The sequence below is a fragment of the Erpetoichthys calabaricus genome, chromosome 10, assembly GCF_900747795.2.
Source record: "Erpetoichthys calabaricus chromosome 10, fErpCal1.3, whole genome shotgun sequence".
NCBI lineage: Eukaryota > Metazoa > Chordata > Cladistia > Polypteriformes > Polypteridae > Erpetoichthys > Erpetoichthys calabaricus.
This window is the reverse complement of record NC_041403.2, coordinates 8,829,494-8,850,340: the sequence shown is the minus strand read 5'-3', so window position 1 is coordinate 8,850,340 and position 20,847 is coordinate 8,829,494. Positions and strand designations below refer to the sequence as shown.

General features: G+C 41.3%; 1 protein-coding gene across 1 annotated transcript in view; it reads left to right on the top strand.

Annotated features, from left to right (window-relative positions):
• The window catches only part of ap1m3 (adaptor related protein complex 1 subunit mu 3), a 98,970-nt gene extending 79,794 nt beyond the window's left edge, over positions 1 to 19,176 (top strand). Inside the window, exons 8-12 of the mRNA XM_028810855.2 lie at positions 5,560 to 5,631; positions 6,152 to 6,310; positions 9,558 to 9,683; positions 13,787 to 13,862; positions 18,141 to 19,176. Of these exons, the coding sequence (XP_028666688.2) occupies positions 5,560 to 5,631; positions 6,152 to 6,310; positions 9,558 to 9,683; positions 13,787 to 13,862; positions 18,141 to 18,163 (456 nt within the window). The 3' untranslated portion in view covers positions 18,164 to 19,176. The remainder of the gene's footprint in view (positions 1 to 5,559; positions 5,632 to 6,151; positions 6,311 to 9,557; positions 9,684 to 13,786; positions 13,863 to 18,140) is intronic.
• Positions 19,177 to 20,847: the final 1,671 nt, after the last annotated feature.

Below are 20,847 nucleotides of genomic sequence, written 5' to 3'. Positions count from 1 at the left end.
AACTTTAAAATGTGTTCATCAGGAAGTTGGAAACTTGTTAAGGATAAATTTTGGCACAAACATAAGAAAGTTTATCTTTACACAGGGAACCACAGATACTTGGAATAAGCGACCAAGTAGTGTGGTAGACAGTAGGACTTGAGAGACTTTCAAAGCTCAGCTTAATGTTATTTTAGAAGAAGTAAGTGGATAGGACTGGCGAGCTTTGTTGGGTAGAATGGCCTGTTCTCATCCAGACTGTATGACAAAGCACCAATAGTGAGTACCTTTTCAGTACACCTGAGTTATAGTACAATTATTTACATATATTTTTCACCATCTGAACTTACTGTAAAAACAATTTATGGGATGTGAAGCTAAACTCCTAGAGCATTTTTTTATTCTCTTTACTTCTTTGTCCTGGTGTGTGTCTTAATAGTAACAGAGCAAGCTGTGCATTACAGATTTCCATATATAATAATAATATACCATAGATTTTGTAAAAATAGTGTTACACACCTTAGTCACGTGTGCCTTATCCAGCTTTTTATGTTGCATATGTATTTTGGGGCTTTACTTTTTATTTCTGACTGCACACAGTTGATTATTATTCTGATTAGAAATGGCTGCATTTGCCTTTCCACATACTTACACACTGTAAGTACAACCCATGTGACTTGAGCAATTTGCATGAACCTGTCAAAACGCATACTAAATTAAAACATCGCAAAGCATTAAAAAATTATGGGATCCATAAAAAAAAATCCTAACTGATGGACATAAGCTGTTTTGTTAATGGCAGTAAAACATTAAGCAGGTTATGCAGAATACATTTATGTGCAGAATGAAGATCCTACACACAAACCAGAAAAGATGCTCTGAAACACTGTTGTTTTATAGGCATGACAAAGGCCTCCACGACGTTTAAGAAGAATCTGGATTAGGTGCTGGGACAGCTTGGCTGTTAGCTAAACAAACGGGCCTGATGGAATGAATGGTCTCCTCTCCTTTGTCAAATTTCTTATGTTCTTAAGTAACATATTTTCAATTTTCAATACAACAATTTGATCCAAAGATCAAGATTCTCCTATATATTATTAATCTTCTTTACAGGACCTTTTTTAAGCAGTAGTGGCTTGTTTATATAGATGATTAACTATTCTTACAACAGCATGAGGCAGAGCCCTTCTCCTTTCCCTACTTAGACATCAGATACACAAGATGTCTGACAAACTGGTGGAGTGGCTTCAACCCATCAATCTCCTTTGATCACAGCATGGCCAACATGCAGGTTTTCTGAACTGGTGATGCCAGATTCATCTTGTGTGAATACAAGTTCATGGCTGGGTGTGTGTGAGAGTAAGTGGGCTCTACGCTGGACTGGCACCCCATGAAGGACTGGTTCCTACTTGACCTGATGTTACTGTATGTTGCAACCCTGAAATTGATTTTTTGGCTTTGGGAATGGTGTGTTATGTTACTTCTTGCCGATGTAAAGAGGAGACAAAACGATGTCAAAGTGTTGGGGCCCCACCCTGGTGACCCTGTATATAGAAATAAGGCAACAATGAAAAACATGCAACAGGTTGCTGATAACGTTCTTTCAGACAGAAGCTCAGAATTGAACTGACCCGAAATGATCGAACTTCTGGTCATATGGGTTCTAAGCTGTCCAAGAGGATAATGGAAGTGATGTCGGTGGTGGAATGGCTGTCAGTCTTTGGTTCTGTAGAAAGAGGAAGAGATTACTATTACCAGAGCCCTTAACGATGGCTCCCATGCACATGCGTGTGGCCCCGTGATCCAAGTAATTTACTGTTGAATGCTTATATTTTTTTCAGAGGCAGTTCAAAATTATTATTTCATAATCACTTTTCTTTTCTAGAGGTATCGTCTCATACATCGTTAAGATGATTAAACCTGCCAAGTCTGAAAATGCCAGTTCCAATTCCTAATTTAAGCCCTCAAAGTATGGGCTGATATGGCCTCTGCATTCATTGGTGCCCATTTTGCTCAAATGCAATCCTGGCAGTACAGTTCAAAAAGAACAAAGTCCAGTGTTGGCTCCTGCTGTATGCCCAGTGCTGCCAGGAAAGGCTCTCTGGCTCTTCTGCAGGTCTGAATTGGATTAAGCAGATTTGGAAATGTTCAATTATGAAATGTGAAAACTATTCTATTCTGGACAGTATGTCAATAAAAAAAAGTGCAAAATCAGTTATTGTATTTAGTACCTTTCACAGAAAAACTATCACAGCACACTGTACAGCGTTTTGAATATTATTAATAGCATAAGGCAGTGCTTCACAAACTCAGTCCTGGGGGACCCCCTGTGGCTGCAGGTTTTTGTTCCAACCAACTTCACAATCGGTGATAATAATTGTTAACAACTGATCTCATTTAATTAGCTGCTCTTTTTTACTCTTCACTTATTCTGCATTCAGAAAAACACAACAGTATGGTTTTTACATTTATAAGACATTTAGAAATATTTCTGTTTTTTTCGAAAGCTATAATTGCCTAACTCTCTTTTGTTGTTTTCCTATTACTTTCCCCTTTTCCTGTGTAGTTTGCTCCCTTCATTTAAACCTAATAGTGACAATTAACAACCAGCATAGCAGACACCCAGGATGATGAAAGCTACAATGACTTCAGTGTTAGAGCCGCTAATTAGTAAAAAATCGATAGGTGAAAATCCGCAAAGTAGCGACCTATATTTATTTTATTATCCATATTACTAACTGAGAATGGTAAACCGGATGGCATGGACGCAGGTACACGGCGATGGGACCATGAGACGTACTACGCAGGCGCGTATAGCGCACGTCTCATAAACCGCACGCGAAGTCATATCCACCGCGCACGAAGGAGTCACGGCCCAAAAACGAAAGAGCTCAACTGACGTGAATGAGAAATGAAGCGACAACTCGCCCATAGCTAACGACTACCGACACGACCACACAAAAAAGAGGATTCTGCGCTGCAGCCCAGATTCAAACGGAAGAGGGTACGGCAGCCCCACAGGTCCACAATGTTGGTACGGAGGGCGCAGGCGTCGCCGCCATATTGTGTGTGGCATTCCTGCGGAGTGAAGTTAGGAATAATGTGCTGCTTGGGATTGTACAAACCGCTGAACGCTTTACACCAAATTCAAACACAATACGAGCTTGACTGACGGATATACAAACACGAGCCCGCCTGGATAAAATCAATGAACGCAGGCGCCTACAACACGCGTCTGAAATGCCGCGGGCAAAGCGGGCACGGCTCCAATACGAACGAGCTCGACTAATGTATTTCAGGATACCCAACGCTGCGGGTATTAACCTTTCCCACACTCTTTTAAACACTTCCTATGCTCTTAAACACTTTCTATACTCTTAAACACCGCAGAGCAACACTACACGCAGCGATCAGACCTCGATATGTCTGCCACTCGCTTTGTGAAGGGGGCAGCTGAACGCACGCTAAGCTGAAGTGGACTTTGTGCTGCCTCTGCCAAAATGCCTGCTTGTGCTTGTTGTGAAGGAGGAGGAGTGGGGCGGGGGGGGGCATGTGTGTGGGCTGAATGCACGTTCGCTCAAACTAAGGTGATCAGAATTTTTTGGGCCAATCCGGGGACACATGGGGGCTAGAGTCTACAGATCACGAGTAGGAACTCTAAACACTACAGAGTACAAAGCGAAATGCTTATCACGTGATTTCTCGCCGAAGTTGTAGGATGCGGTACAGCATAACCTCCGTCAAAACACCGCGCACGCACGCCAAGTTCAAATTATCGTGGTGATATGTTCAAAAAAGTGAACCAGCTGAAACCGGGGACAAAACGGGGACATGTTTCTGAGTGGGGACAGTTGTCTGAAAAAGGGGACTGTCCCCGGAAAATGGGGACGGATGGTCACCTTACTCAAACCCCCCTCCCCTGCCACTTTGCGTTGCAAAGGGAGGAATGGTGAGAGCAGCATACATGCTAATGTGCTGGCTTTGTGCTGCTTCTCGCTTTGCGTGTCAACAATTTAAAAGCCTGTACAGCAGCTGTTTTCCTGTCTCACTGCCTTGTCTTGCCTGAAGTTAAAATGTTTTATAATAGAGAGATGTTACTCATATCCTTAGCTCGACATCCACATATCATATGTGTTAACAAAGTGTGTTTTATAAGTTTACATGTGTTTAAAGCGTGTGGGATGGGTATTTTAAGGCTTAAACTATAAAAATGTTTATTTATATGGTCTTTCGTCCTTCAACATCTGCAATAAAATGCTGCAGATGTTCTATCAGACAGTTGTGGCGAGCGCCCTCTTCTACGCAGTGGTGTGCTGGGGAGGCAGCAATAAGAGGAAAGATGCCTCACGCCTGGACAAACTGGTGAGGAAGGCAAGCTCTATTGTTGGCATGGAGCTGGACAGTTTAACATCTGTGGCAGAGCGAAGGGCGCTCAGCAGGCTCCTGTCAATTATGGAGAATCCACTGCATCCACTTAATAGTATCATCTCCAGACAGAAGAGCAGCTTCAGTGACAGACTGCTGTCACCGTCCTGCTCCACTGACAGATTGATGAGATCGTTCCTCCCCCAAACTATGCGACTCTTTAATTCCACCCGGGGGGGTAAACGTTAACATTTAACATTATACAAAGTTATTGTCTGTTTTTCACCTGCATTATTATCATTCTTTAACTTAATATTATTTATTGTATCAGTATGCTGCTGCTGAAGAATGTGAATTTCCCATTGGGATTAATAAAGTATCTATCTATCTATCTATCTATCTTTCTATATCGCAGATTTTCACCTATCGCTGATGGGTCTGGAACGTAACTTCCGCGATAGGCGGGCGATCACTTGTATTTAAAAAACCCGTGATACAGTGAAGCCGCAATAGGTGAAAATCGATATGGCGAGGGATGACTGTATATCATATCAGGTGTCCTCAGGGAACATCTTCTCTGTGTCGCTGGAGGAAAAGGATAGGACACGGTTATCCACAGTGCCCCCCCTCTCGCCCGGAGGTGGTACTACATACCTTAGAGGAACCCTCAGGATGATCCACAGATGCACATGCATGACACGAGGATGCCAACAGATTTGTGCAACAATGGGGCTGCAATGCTTGTAAAATGAGGGTCTACATATTCCCCATATAACTGCTTATGACATTTTAATAAAAATCTGTCAAACTTAGTTTGTAATTTCTACATTGACTCCAAAACACAGAAACTGGTAAATAAGGACTCACTTTATTAGGCTAAGAGTCCAATGAATAATGGACGTTGGTTGGAACAAAAACCTGCAGCCACAGGGGGTCCCCAGGATCGAGTTTGGGAACCACTGCCATAAGGCGTACTGCAGACATGAGATTACTTACACTTCTTGGTGAAATGCTGGCTTTTTCAATTGTTTCAGGTTAAAGTGGTTTATTAGGGTGAAAGGGAATGGAAGAAAAAGAAAAATCAAGATTCTGAATAATGTTTTAAACATAGCACATTGTTGATTATCGGTGTATCATGTGCTGGAGAATGGGAAAGGCACTATATAAATAAAATGTATTATTATTAAATCGCTAATCCTTTGATTTCTTGGTCAGGTGAAGCCGCTATTCTGGATTGAATCAGTAATCGAAAAGTACTCTCACAGCCGTGTGGAAATCATGGTTAAGGTATTTTTTTCATTTTTGTAGATTATTTTTATAACCTAGATATAGATGGGTAGACTTTTATTATGCCAGAGTGAAATTGTTTTGCAGCATAAAAGTTAAGAAACAAAACACAGACTGCACAATTGGGAAATACAGGTGGAGTGGTGGCTCTGAGGCTAAGGATCTGCACTGATATCTGGAAGGTTGCCAGTTCTCTGTTGGGCCCTCAAGCAATGCCCTTAACCTAAAAACTGCTCCAGGGTGGTATACAATAGCTCCAACTTGCAGGGACAACTTGGGGGTTGGTGGAAGGACTGGCACTCTAGCCACTATAAAAAAAACGCATACTCTTTAGTGTGGTATGGAGGTGTCACCCATTGAACGGCCTGCACTCGGATCTCAATCCAGGTGGTTCGTTGTGTGATGGGTGCGGCAACGAGCTGTAAACAGCGAATGTTCCCAACCTCCTTTGTGGTCTCAGTGTGAAAATGATTTTGATTAATTTCTGAGTAACTTCACCACTGTGTGCCTTCTCCTTAAGGCTAAAAGTCAGTTCAAACAACGCTCCACAGCAAACAACGTTGAGATCATGGTGCCAGTTCCAAGTGATGCAGATTCTCCAAAGTTCAAGACGAGCACTGGTAGTGCTAAATGGGTTCCAGAGAAAAATGTGGTGGTGTGGACAATCAAGTCATTTCCGGTAAGCTTCTATTTGCATATTTGTAGCTATAGTTTAATTGGTGTACACTGCCTTTAAATTATATCATAAATTCATGTTTTTCTTCTTTGTGTTTTTGATTAGGTCATTTTCTAATGATTACAACAACAACATTTATTTCTATAGCACATTTTCATACAAATAATGTAGCTCAAAGTGCTTTACATGATGAAGAAAGACGAAAAATAACAGACAAAATAAGAATTAAAATGAGGGAACACTAATTAACATAAAGTAATTAACATTAAAAGTAAGATCCGATGGCCAGGGAGGACAGAAAAAACAAAAAAACAGCTGGAGAAAGAAAATCTGCAGGGGTGCCAGGCCATGAGACCACCCAGCCCCCTTTAGGCATTCTACCTAACATAAATGACCTCAATCAGTCCTCATGGTATTCAGGGTTCACATGGAAGGACTTGATGATGACGGTCATGTGGACTTCTGGTCTTTAATTTATCAATGGAGGGACATCACAGTGCTTTGAGTAGGTGGTGGTGGCGCCGGTCGCCAACATCAGAAAACCAGACAAAGAACAGAAGAGAGAGTAGGGGTTAGTACGGATTTTGGTGCCACCATGAATAATAATGATTCATTAATTTAAATTAATAATTAATTAACAAATATATATTACTGATTGCAAGGCATTTCTGTCTTCTTCTTCTTCATGGAAGAAAATGATACAAATCATCTATCTCACACCACTGCTTTGTAGCATGGCTAATGGGTGCCCCAGGAGTAGAACTCTATGAGCATAATGGCATATATATTTATATTTTTATATTTATATAAACAACAACATCTGCGGTGGGCTGGCGCCCTGCCCGGGGTTTGTTTCCTGCCTTGTGCCCTGTGTTGGCTGGGATTGGCTCCAGCAGACCCCCGTGACCCTGTAGTTAGGATATAGCAGGTTGGATAATGGATGGATGGACAACAACATTTATTTATATAGCACGCTTACATACAAATTATATAGCTCAAAGTGCTTTACAGGATGTAGAAAGAAAAAAATATATTCTTCTTCTTCTTTCGGCTGCTCCCGTTATGGTTTGCCACAGCAGATCATCTTCTTCCATATCTTTCTGTCCTCTACATCTTGTTCTGTTACAACCATCACCTGCATGTCCTCTCTCACCACATCCATAAACCTCCTCTTAGGCCTTCCTCTACTCCTCTTCCCTGGCAGTTTTATCCTTAGCACCCTTCTCTCATTATACTCAGCATCACTCCTCTGCACATGTCCAAACAAACGTAATCTTGCCTCTCTGACTTTGTCTCCCAACCGTCCCACCTGAGCTGACCCTCTAATGTCCTCATTTCTAATCCTGTCCATCCTCGTCACACCCAATGCAAATATTAATATCTCTGCCACCTCCAGCTCTGTCCAGCTCCTGCTTTCTGGTCAGTGCCACTGTCTCCAACCCATATAACATAGCTAAAAAATAAAAAAATAAAAATAATAAATAAAAATGATAAAAATTATGTTAACACTAATGGATTATTTTTATCTCGACCACACCTTTCCAGGTCATGGTAGACCATTGCCATGGCCTCCACACTCCCCTGATTTGACACCCTGTGATTTCTGGTTATGAGGTATGATGAAGGAATGCGTGTTATAGCAGGAAAGTTTGTGAAATCAATGACCTAAAGGACAGAATACAGACTGTGGTATCATCTATTCTCTGCGAAATGTGTGTCCGGGCTTTAAATGGTACTGCAGCTCGTTGGTTTTTGTGTGTTGAACATGATACAAGACATTCCTGTTAATCATCTTGCACATATGAAGTATGTCTTGTGAATAAAATTGTTTCCGCCATTCAAATGGTAACATAATTTTGACTCACCCTATATGTATATATACATATATATATATATGTATATATACATATATATATATGTATATATACATATATATATATATATACAGTAGAGTCTCGCTTATCTGACATAAACGGGCCGGCAGAACGTCGGATAAGCGAAAATGTCGGATAATGGGAGGTGTTAAGAAAAAGCCTATTAAACGTCAAACTATGTTATAATTTTACACATTACGAGCCTAATTCAGTGGAACCTCAGTTCACGAATATCTCTGAACATGTACAAATCGGGTTATGACCATAAAGTTTGCCAAACTTTTGCCTCTGTGCACGACCACACACTCGGTATAGGAACAGGCCAGTTTCCCTTTCGGTTTGTGCGCGCCGATGATTTCCGCACGTGTTCAGTCTCTCCCTGTGCATTCTCTGTGCAGCGTTAGAGAGAGAGCGCGAGAGAGAGACACAGACAGACACATGCATGCACAAGAGAGAGAGAGACACACGCGTGAGAGAAAGAGAGACACGCACACACACATGCAAGAGATAGACACACACACGAATGCACGCACGCACACACACACACGAGAGAGAGAAAGAGAGACACACGCGCGCGCACACACACACACACACGAGAGAGAGAGAGAGAGAGACGCACGCGAGAGAGAGAGAGAGAGAGAGACGCACGCACGCACACACACACACACACCAGAGAGGGCCACTGTAATCATGTTTTACATCAAAACAGCAGAAAAATTTAACTGAAAAAATGAACTTAGCAACAAAAAATAGACTACGCTCACGTTCGCAACTTGCAGTTCTTGTTGCCGATTGATGCGTTTTTGTTTTTTTTTTTTGCGGTGGGATGTCGGATAATACAGAATGTTGGATAAGCAAAGGTTGGATAAGCGAGACTCTACTGTATATGTAAATGTATATATGTATGTATTTTTTTTTCTTTTTTAACTTATTGCTGGTTTGTGGCCATTTGTCGTATTTTCTTTGTGGTTATCTTTCCATCTGTGTCTTTTGCTGTTTAAGGGACTGTGGAGTAGTAGTTAGCACTACTGCCCAACAGCTCAGATCACATTTTTGGCCACAGTAATTGTCCCTCATAGCTGGCAGATTCTTCCCTAACCCCCAGGGACAATTCAGACACTATTGGACCATTATAAGGAACTCAAAACTATTTCCATTCCTTCTTCCTCGTTGTCTTCAGTAATTATTTCTGAGTCTGGCAAAGATGCCATACATTTCCCTGATTTTGCCAAAGACACTGCAAAACAAACTCCGCAGGGTTTATTCATCATTCATTTTCAGTATGATTGTATGAAGTATAATACGACTTATTAACTTGCATATACATTTTACTCTTGATGATGTTCCATTTTTTCTTTTGTGTACTGTAATTAAAGGGGGGAAAGGAATTCCTTATGCGGGCTCACTTCGGTTTGCCCAGTGTTGACAGCGAGGAACTGGAGGGGAAACCGCCCATCACCGTCAACTTTGAAATCCCATACTTCACCGTTTCAGGAATACAGGTAAGAAGCGGGAACTGAGAAGGTAAATTAAAAAAGTATAGCAAAGTTTTCAAAAAGAAAAATAAAATCAATACTCCAAGTCTGCCTTTCAGGTGCTCGCAGACAGCAGTTCTAGTCAAAATGATAGAAATGAAAGCACTGGGCTTGAGTAGCAGGCCTTATGTTCACAAACTCGGAATTACGTTGAGTTGGCTTAATGTGGACATTGGACTCTGCCAAGTGTGCCAACTCCTCTTTTAATTTTTATGAAAAAAGGTATCAAATCTTGGCGAATACAATACAATACAATTTATTTTTGTATAGCCCAAAATCACACAAGAAGTGCTGCAATGGGCTTTAACGGACCCTGCCTCTTGACACTGACCTCCAGCCTTGACTCTTTAAGACGACAAGGAAAAACCCTTGTAGGGAAAAAAATGGAAGAAACCTCTGGAAAGGCAGTTCAAAAAGAGACCAGTCCAGGTAGGGTGGGCGTGCAGTGGGTGTCAAGAAGAAGGGGGTCAATCAGAGGCATAGCTAGGGTTTTCAGCGCCCGGGGACAACTGAAGATTTCGCGCCCTCTCCTGTTTGCCAAAATGCAATGGGGAAGGAAAAGAAAATTTTAAAAAATTAATTTAAAATAATAGTATTTTAAGAAAAAAATGTTGTATTTTTTATTTTAAATAGTTTTAAATTTTTAAATATTTAAATTTTTATGCATATATTTTCAAGGTTTCACTAAATTTATAAAAACAGAATGAAGTAAAATAATTAAGACAACAATGGTAGTTCGAAAATATAATTATTCTAAAATATTATTCGAATATAACATTGCAAAAACTTAACCATTACATTGGATATAATAATATAATGAAGTTATATATGAAAATGAAGTTAGTGTAAAGTAAAAAAAATAGTTTGATGTATAACGCTCTAAATGTAATTATTAACTTCAAAGAGAAATTTTCCTAGCCTTTGTTGCTGCAAATTTATTGATTAGTTCATCAAAACGTATGCCGTCGGTGACCTCCCGCTCCACACTCAGCAAAGCCAAGGCTGACAATCTTTCCTGTGCCCCATGGATGATGTCAGGTAGGACAAGATAAGTTTTAATTTACTGAAAGATCTTTCATAACTGGTGATAGAGGTTCCAACAGTCAGTAAAATCAGTTTAATAACGTCAAAAATGTTTCTGGGTGGGAGTCGAACATGTTAGAGTAGTGGAGGGGATACATTATTGTCTGTTGGGTATGTTTTTTATTTACTTTTTAGTGCATTTAAGAATGGAAAACATCCATCCATCCATCCATTATCCAACCTGCTATATCCTAAATACAGGGTCACGGGGGTGTGCTGGAGCCAATCCCAGCCAACACAGGGCACAAGGCAGGGAACAAACCCCGGGCAGGGCGCCAGCCCACCGCAGGGCACATGCACACACACACACCCACACACCAAGCACACACTAGGGACAATTTAGAATCACCAGTGCACCTAACCTGCATGTCTTTGGACTGTGGGAGGAAACTGGAGTACCCGGAGGAAACCCACACAGACACAGGGAGAACATACAAGCTCCACGCAGGGAGGACCCGGGAGGCGAACCCAGGTCCCCAGGTCTCCCAACTGCGAGGCAGCAGCGCTACCCACTGTGCCACCGTGCCGCCCCGAATGGAAAACATTTCATTCTAAAATTTCGTAACATCAGTTTGGTGCCCCCTGAATGCTGCGCCCGGGAACTGATGCTCCCCCTTGCCACCCAATAGCTACGCCACTGGGGTCAATACAATACAATACATAGGACAGAACACAAGTAAACCTCAATACAGTATAAAAATAAAAATATTACAAGTACGGAACAGAATTTAACAGTAGATGATATCACATAATAGGATTTGGATTTGTTTAGAGTCCTTGAGACCTCAGCCATCAAGCTGCCTCCCCCAGTTGGCCATTCCACAGCTGAGACAGCCAATCTGAACAGAGTACCTGGTCTGCAGACTAAGGATTGCACTTCTGCTTTTGCAGCTTTGGCCCACTCATCAGAGATTAAACGTCAGCACAGTTGATTCTCTCCTAGAAAAACATTACTTATTCCCTTCAAGTAAGACACGAGCAGCTAGCCCAAGTTGAGGAGTTTAAGTACCTTGGGGTCTTTTTAAAAAGTGAGGGTAGAGATTGTCCAACTATTTGGGGCCTATCTAACAATTTTATGGATATTTTACCATATTTAAAGGGGGTGATCTTTTATTCATCTCAGTATTTCTTGTTTTTTTATTTTTTCAAATTTTTCTAAACTGTAGCTGTGATATATTTCACTTGGATGTTAGAGATTGCATTAAGTAAGTAAGCTGGAAAAAATATTAGTTTGTGTGTTTTCATTTAAGGCTGCAAAGCAAAAAAAAAATGGGAATATTTTGAAGGGGGGGGGGGGATTCTTTTCTATACCCACTATAATGCAGCTGCAGCACTGTTGTCGTTGCACAAGCCCAATAATTCGTTATCTGCGTTCTACCTGTCCATGCAAAGTGAAATCCTCTAAGTGTGTTTTAAACCAACAATTTTCAACCTTATTTTCATCTCATGGCATACATAAACTAATTAGTAATATTCGGTGACACCCCAAAAAATATCTTTTGCCGATCTGACAAAGAAATAGGTATAACTTTGATTGATAAAAGTAATAATAATAGTAATTACCTACCCTTTTTGCTCGAAAGTGGCTTTTTAAAAAAAATCTGTTTGAAACTATTTATTTATGACACTTTGTAATAATAAAGTGATACTCCAAATGATCAGGTGCCTTTACTTGTATTATGAGCAGGTGGCACAGTGGTGGCGTTGCTGCCAGGCGGTACGGTGATCAAGGGTTCGCGTCCCGGGTCCACCCTGTTGCCGTTGCGACAAGCCCAGTGGTTATTATCCTGTTCCCTTCTGCTCTAATACTTGATCAGGTTATTTATAATTCTCGTTGGACATGTTTCCGCCCAAGTGTTCACCATGCCAGAATACTAATAGAAGAATGCTAGTTCGGGCGGCACGGTGGCGCAGTGGTAATGCTGCTGCCTCGCAGTTAGGAGACCTGGGTTCGCTTCCCGGGTCCTCCCTGCGTGGAGTCTGCATGTTCTCCCCGTGTCTGCGTGGTTTTCCTCCGGGCGCTCTGGTTTCCTCCCACAGTCCAAAGACATGCAGGTTAGGTGGATTGGCGATTCTAAATTGGCCCTAGTGTGTGTGCTTGGTGTATGGGTGTGTTTGTGTGTGTCCTGCGGTGGGTTGGCACCCTGTCCGGGATTGGTTCCTGCCTTGTGCCCTGTGTTGGCTGGGATTGGCTCCAGCAGACCCCCGTGACCCTGTGTTCGGATTCAGCAGGTTGGAAAATGGATGGATGGAATGCTAGTTCACCTAGAATGGCAGCAGGGTGAGCTGTTCAACCCTTACCTTACCAAATCATGACCTTCAGAGGTGCTGGCACTTCACAGGACTGCTTCTCATCACACAGAATTGCAGATAGCATTTGTGCATGGAAGACACCAGTCAGATGGAGCCAAAATGGTATCATCCACAGACAGCAGAGATGCAAAATTTGGGTTTGAACATCAAAACTGTTCAAACCTGGTATGTGTCTTTCTCATTAAGATCAAAAAAGTAGGGGTGACATGATGCAGGTGACATTCTCGTCTCACCTTAAATTAATTGGTCTCGACACCAAGAATGGGGCCACAACTGTTACTTTGCAGAAACAGGGACAGAATAACATGGCCACTGGCAAACTGTGAAAAACGTTCCTCGAGGTGCACAAAGCTGGATTGGCTAGTGAGAAATCGAATCAGTTCTTCGTCCATCTCTGAAGCTGCATTTGAAAATCTGCAGAATTCTTCCAGCTGAATAAACTTTGTTCCCTTCATACAGTTTATTTGGAGAATGATTTTAAGCAAGGAAAGGGCTCTAGGAATCTGGAGCAATAATATGTGGTTAAGGCAGAGATAGGATAATGGAGTAACTTAGTTTAGCTCGATGATCTTAGTGGTCTCCCCTGGATTGTAACATTCCTTATGTTCCTTCGCTTATAATCACAGTAAAGTGAGTTGACGTCATGCTGGCGTGTAATTCTTCTTGTATTACAGGTCCGCTACTTGAAGATTATTGAGAAGAGTGGATACCAGGCCCTTCCTTGGGTGAGGTACATCACCCAAAGTGGAGGTGAGTCAACGTGTTTTAGTAGATGGAATCTGTGGTACTAGGGTGTTGTACCGTGTTAGCCATTATGAATGTAGTGAAAAGTCAAGCAAAATGACCCCTTTTATTGGCTAATTGGCATTAACATATCAATCATGACTCAGGTGCCGCCGAGAGTGGCAGCCTTTTCAGCAGCTCCGGGTACGACTTTATTTTTCTAACCTTTCCTTTTTTATTGATCACTCCTATCACTTTATTTCTTTTATGTGGATTCGTTCCCTGGACACTTTTACTTTTACTACGTGGACATGGATTTTTACACGCCGAGAGTCATCTATTCAAGTAGTTAAATGTGAATTTCCCCTTGGAATTAATAAAGTATCTAACAATCTATCTATTTTTGGAGTGACTGATGTCTATGTGTGTGTACTGAGCTAACTAATCTTACTACAGGCATATACTGTGCAAAGTATTCAACCACCTTGGAAGTTTTCACATTTTATTATTATACAACGTTAAGTCACAATGGATTGAATTTGGCTTTTTTGACATTGATCGAAAGAACTCTTAAACGTCAAGCTCCCTACTCAAATAATGGACTCCCGTGTAACCCAGAAGTACTTCCATCGGGCAATCGCCCTGGCACTGGAAGTACTCCCGGGTCTGTAATAAAAGGGGCCACACTCCCTTATTCAGGCGAGTCGGAGCTGGGTGGTAGAGAGGCAACACTTGACTGGAGGAGGGCAGTGCGGTGGTGAGAGAGTATCTTGTAGAGAGAGAAACACCAGTGTTTTGTGCTTATTTGTAATATTTTTGGAGGTATTTTAAATAAAACCTTCATTTATTTGGATTTGGAACTGTGCTTCTGTAATCTTGTTGGGAGTGTGGGCAGTCTGATGCCCTGGTGTCCATCACAGTTGATATTTTGGTATTTACAAGTTTCTGTTACACAGAATAACATTGTTTCTTGTTGGGGGAAAAAAAAATAGCTTTTGGCTTCTTTTTCCGGGGGTTACACACAACACTGAGGAGACTACGTGATGGACACATCAGACTTTTTCCCCTTTTCTGATGGACGTTTTGTACAATACAACAAAACAGTTCTGGGCAGGCATTAACCACAGCAGCAACGGTGGGCATCTCTGTTCTTGTGAAAAGAATGGAGATAAACGCCATCAACTCAGAGTGGGAGAGGCAAGTTCACTGTACCATGTGAACATCACGAAGAGAATAAAACTGAATAATGAAAAAAGAAAAGTGCTAACTTTTACAAGTAGCCAAAACTTACACCGGGTGCTACAGACTCAAATCAAATGTATGTTTTTATTATTTTATAGTAATAATAATAGCAGCTCACTATTCAAAATGTGGATCGCCCGGACTTTGGTTATAAGGCAGCAGTTCTTACCTCCGCACCATCCAAGAAGACATATGAACTTTCTGTCGATTGACATTTGAGCTTGGGTTTGTAACTCATTGACAGCAACATGCAAATTGAATGATTTGTTTTTTACTTTGGTTATATTCTTGAATAAATGTGCACATGTTTATTTGATATTTGGACTAAAGTCTTCACACATTATACACTTGACGTCATTATTAGTATAACATGGAAAAAGTTTCTGCTTTAGGTTGTGTGTTCAGCATCTCTTGTGTTGCGTTTGCTTTCATCCTACACTTACACAGATCGTTGTAGACACAGAACACACATGAAATGGATGGATTCCAAATAAAGATATATTATTTACTCTCTAAAACTCCAGGCACCTCACACCACGATAATGAGGCTTGAGATGGGAGAAGTTTGCGACTGACTTCAGCTCCATCGGGGAGGGGGGTTGTTTTAGATGGGATAGCAGGCTGCTTGTGCTGATCGACACATTTACAAAACAAAAGACGCTGATGAGGAGAGGTGCAAAGGAATTTACGGTGGCCCGGGATTACGAGTTTTTTCGTAGGCTTAACACTAGAATTACCAGAGCCTATGAAAAAACTCGTAAATCCGTCCCACCTTAAATCGCGTCTTAGATCCGTTTGCACCTCTCCGCCAGAGTCCTTTGTCATCTAAATGTGCTGATAAACAAAAGCTACTAGCAGCCAGCTATTCCATCCCCCCACCGACTTAGAACGAATTTCTCCTAGCTCATGGCTTGCCTTGATTTGATTATGTGGGATTGAAGTGGAGTTTTATAGTGGAAATAATATAGTGTTATTTGAAATACACGCATTTCATGTGTGTTCTGTTCCGTTCAGTAGTCTGTGCAAACACATTTTTAAAACAGAAACGTTTTTCATATTCTAATAGTAAATGACAAAATGTAGGCATAAACTATATAACGTCTGAAGCCTGAAGTCCATATATCAAAGAAACACTTTCACAAAAGGTACAAATAAGAGAACACGTGCGCTTTTAAAAAAAGCCGCGTTAGCATGCCACATTTACACGCTTACTACAACCGCCGTGGTGGCGTAATGGTATCAGTTCCTGACTGGGAAACAGAGGGTGGCGAGTTCGATCCCGCACGGCTCCACTCCGAGAAATGAACTGCTCTTATTCTTACAATTTTAGAATAACAACATAAATTTGATTTCAGTCTGTAACAGCCGGTGTAACTTATGATACTGGTAAAGGTTAGCTTTTTTTTTTTTTTTAATTCACTTTTCATTCTCGCAGTCGCATTCAGAATCAATCCATACAACCCCATCTGACATAAAGATGCGCTATAGGTCTGCAGTGTACCACGATGCATACTACCGCCCCCCCAAAAGGGTTCTGACACACAAACGCTGGCGAAGCTGCCTTCTTCGTATCTCACCGTCACTTGAAATCAGCAGTTCTTAGCTGCTTATCAATCCATACAACCCCATCTGACATAAAGACGCGCTATAGGTCTGCAGTGTACCACAATGCATACTACCGTCCCCCCCCCCCCGCAAAGGGTTCTGACACACAAACGCTGGCGAAGCTGCCTTCTTCGTATCTCACCGTCACTTGAAATCAGCAGTTCTTAGCATTGCAAACACGCAAGCTGTCATATCAACCACCAACTGTAACTTGCTTTCTTTATTCTTCGGTTATAGTCTTGAATAAAAGTACACTTTTATTTATGTGAAAACAGCTGTGTCAGATGGGGTTGTATGGATTGATAAGCAGCTAAGAACTGCTGATTTCAAGTGACGGTGAGATACGAAGAAGGCAGCTTCGCCAGCGTTTGTGTGTCAGAACCCTTTACGGTAGTATGCATCGTGGTACACTGCAGACCTATAGCGCGTCTTTATGTCAGATGGGGTTGTATGGATTGATTCTGAATGCGACTGCGAGAATGAAAAGTGAATTAAAAAAAAAAAAAAAAAGCTAACCTTTACCAGTATCATAAGTTACACCGGCTGTTACAGACTGAAATCAAATTTTTGTTGTTATTCTAAAATTGTAAGAATAAGAGCAGTTCATTTCTCGAAGTGGAGCCGTGCGGGATCGAACTCGCCACCCTCTGATCCCCAGTCAGGAGCTGATACCATTACGCCACCGCGGCGGTTGTAGTAAGAATGTCAATGTGGCATGCTAACGCGGCTTTTTTTTTTGTGCAGTTATATTTTTGAAGAAAAGCGCACGTGTTCTCTTATTTGTACCTTTTGTGAAAGTGTTTCTTTGATATATGGACTTCAGGCTTCATACGTTATATAGTTTATGCCTACATTTTGTCATTTACTATTAGAATATGAAAAACGTTTCTGTTTTAAAAATATGCTTGCACAGACTACTATAGCAACGGAACACACATGAAATGCGTGTATTCCAAATAACACTATATTATTTCCACTCTAAAACTCCACTTCAATCCCAGAAAATCAAATCAAGGCAAGCCATGAGCTAGGAGAAATTCGTTCTAAGACGGTGGGGGGATGGAATAGCTGGCTGCTAGTAGCTTTTGTTTATCAGCACATTTAGATGACAAAGGACTCTGGCGGAGAGGTGCAAACGGATCTAAGACGCGATTTAAGGTGGGACGGATTTACGAGTTTTTTCGTAGGCTCTGGTAATTCTAGTGTTAAGGCATTCTAGTGTTAAGACCCTCTTATTTAGATGTTTTACATAATATGAGCAATGAACCTCCTTATATTTATTTTTACCCTAAAAAAGAAAAAACAAAAAAATGAAAGGTGAAATCTGCCAGTGACTCTTAATTTGAATCTTCTCAGACTGGGCTTTTTACTTGTAACCTCTTACTTGCTGCGATGTTGAATTATTCCACGAAAGTATGAAATCTAAAAATCCTTACTCTATCTTTTTCTTTTTAACAGATTATCAGATTCGGACAACTTAAAGGATTTCTGAAGACCTTTTTCTGTTGGTAATGAAGGCATTTTTACAAAATAAGATGTTCAAGTTAACCACCGAATCCTTCCCCACTCTTGAGACTGCCATGTTTTCCATTTAAAGTGAAATTCTCTGATCTAGGCTAGGGCCTCTAAACTTGAGGAATTCCCATTTGGCCCTGGAAATTTTTTTGTCATATTTATAAGAAAGAGTTTTTTTTCCAATTAGTCCAACACACTAAACTTTATTATAAATTTTCTATGATGTATGTGAACCTGTAATGAAGCTGCTAAAAGCAATGAAAAAGCAAGGTGTTATTTTGAAAAATGATTTCCAAAAAGTACACAGGGTGGTGCAGGGAAATGGGAAATTTTGGAACTAGGTGTTGGCAACCCTGGGGCATCGGCAATTGTTTGGGACAAATGCGACCTCATTTTAGTTATAATGGACCAGTGGAGTGGTGTGCAACGAGCGTATGCTGTGAAAGCCTTTTATAAGAATGGTGATAGTGTGACTGCTGCACAAAGGGAAATTCGGCGTCTTTACCAGTTAGGACGTCACAATCGTGTCCCGTCTGCTCATGCGATTACAAAATGGGTCCGTAATTTCGAAGAAACAGGTTGAGCCTTAAAAAAGGAAGTCCCCAGGTGGAGCCAAATCGCATAATGCCCGAGAATCGATGGTGCGTCATTTCACACAACAGTGACATTCCATGGCCTCCGAGATCCCCAGATCTCTGATTTTTCTTCTGCGGGGACATCTTAAAAGCCAAGTGTACCGCATACGTCCTTAAATCATTGCTGAACTTAAAAGAACTATTGAAGAAGAAATCGCCGGCCTTCCTCTTGACATGTTACGTCGAGCAATGCAGAACTTCTACAACAGGCTGTCTGACTGTATGGAGAAATGGACAACACCTTCATGATGTTTTCTTCAAAACAAAAAAATGAATATTGATTACCATCATTAATTGCGTATCCTGTACAATACATTTCATCATTAAATGTATTTTGCAATGTGTTTATTCGTGCTTTGAACGTCAATTGAAAATTCCCCGTTTCCGTATGCCACCCTGTACTATAAAACGCTGGCAGCAGGACAGTGTGGTGGTTGTGCTGCTGGCTGGATTAATCTTGACTGACGGTCTTTGTGGAGTTTACATGCTGTCACAAGATGGGCTTGGGGTTAACTCCGGCTATTTTTGTTTCTTTATAAATCCCAAAAGTGTGCTTGCTAATTTGATTGATCCCTCCAAATTTTATGAGTGTATTTTCCAGTGAATTGTTATCCTGTCTAGAGATGGTTCCTGTTTTGTATCCACAATGCCGTAAAATCATTGAGAGATAATGGACGGTGGACCACAAACTAAGAAGTTTGGTAGCCTCACTGTCATTCATTCGTCCAGCCATTAAGGTTCATGGGGAGTCCAGTACCTCCCATCAGCACTGGATGCAAAGTAGGAACAGTCCTGTGCTTTATAATTTGGAAGAAAAACCCACACAGGAAAAACATCCACACGGAAGGTGACCAGGCTTGGGATTCAAACCTTTGCGGTCATAGGCCTTGCATCATCGGAACACGCGATCAACATTTCCGCTTCAAAATAATAAATCATGTTAAGTACAACAGGTGCCAAAGCCTGCGGGAAACAGGTAGGGGAACACCCAAGATCCCAAATCACAGTCGTACCAGAAACACTAATATTTAAAGCCATGTGTGAGGGTAAATCAAAAATTGATGGCAATTTGAAAGTTGCGTGGTAACCACAAAAGATAGAAGCTGACATGATACAACACAGTCGCAGTGGCTTATGGGTAGTTCCAACATGCAGAGCACAGTGTTCTGCCATTAGTGTAGTTGAAGCCAAAGGAACCTGGATGCCTTCTGTGGGATTGCGCCACAGTGAGATCTTTTTTTTGCAGCGGGAGTGAAACCTGCTGAAATTCACCAAAGGATGTTGGCTCAGCAGACTCACCTAAACGTTTATGAATGACTAGAAAGGTTTAAAGCGGGAAGAGCAAGTCAACCGACAAAGTTCGATCTGGTGAGCCATCAACATCAAGCTCACAAGCCCACGTTGACATCACGAATGCCTTCATCAAAGAAGGCAGATGGATTATGTTGTCTGCTGTTGCTGCACATTTGGATATCAGCTATGGATCTGTACAGGCCACAGTGCCTGAGGACCTAAGATGGGAACCCAAATAGCTTACTGATCTGCATAACGTAACGTCCTTCAGCGAATTTCAGCAGGCTTTACTCCCACTGCCCCAAAGAAATCTCACTACAGTGGAGCGTTTGTGTTCATTTGACTTTGGTGTCAACTTTACTAATGGCAGAGTGCTGTGCTGTGTCTGTTCAGACTACCCATAAGCCATCACAAATGTGGTGTATTGTGTCAGCCCCAATCCATTGCGGTTACCGTGTAATTTTCAAATTGCCTTTTCTTTTCATTTACCTTTGTGTGTGTGTATATAATATATATAATATATATATATATATATATATATATATATATATATATATACACGGGGGTTTCAAACTAAAGTTAGAAAAATGAACTGATCACGTCATTTCTCACCCTTCTCAATGCACTTGCACCACCTGCCGAAATTCCAGCAGAATAAAAGGTTTCGTCTTGTCCTTACAACCCACTCGGGCACCGCTTTCTTCATGTCGTCATTTGTCTTG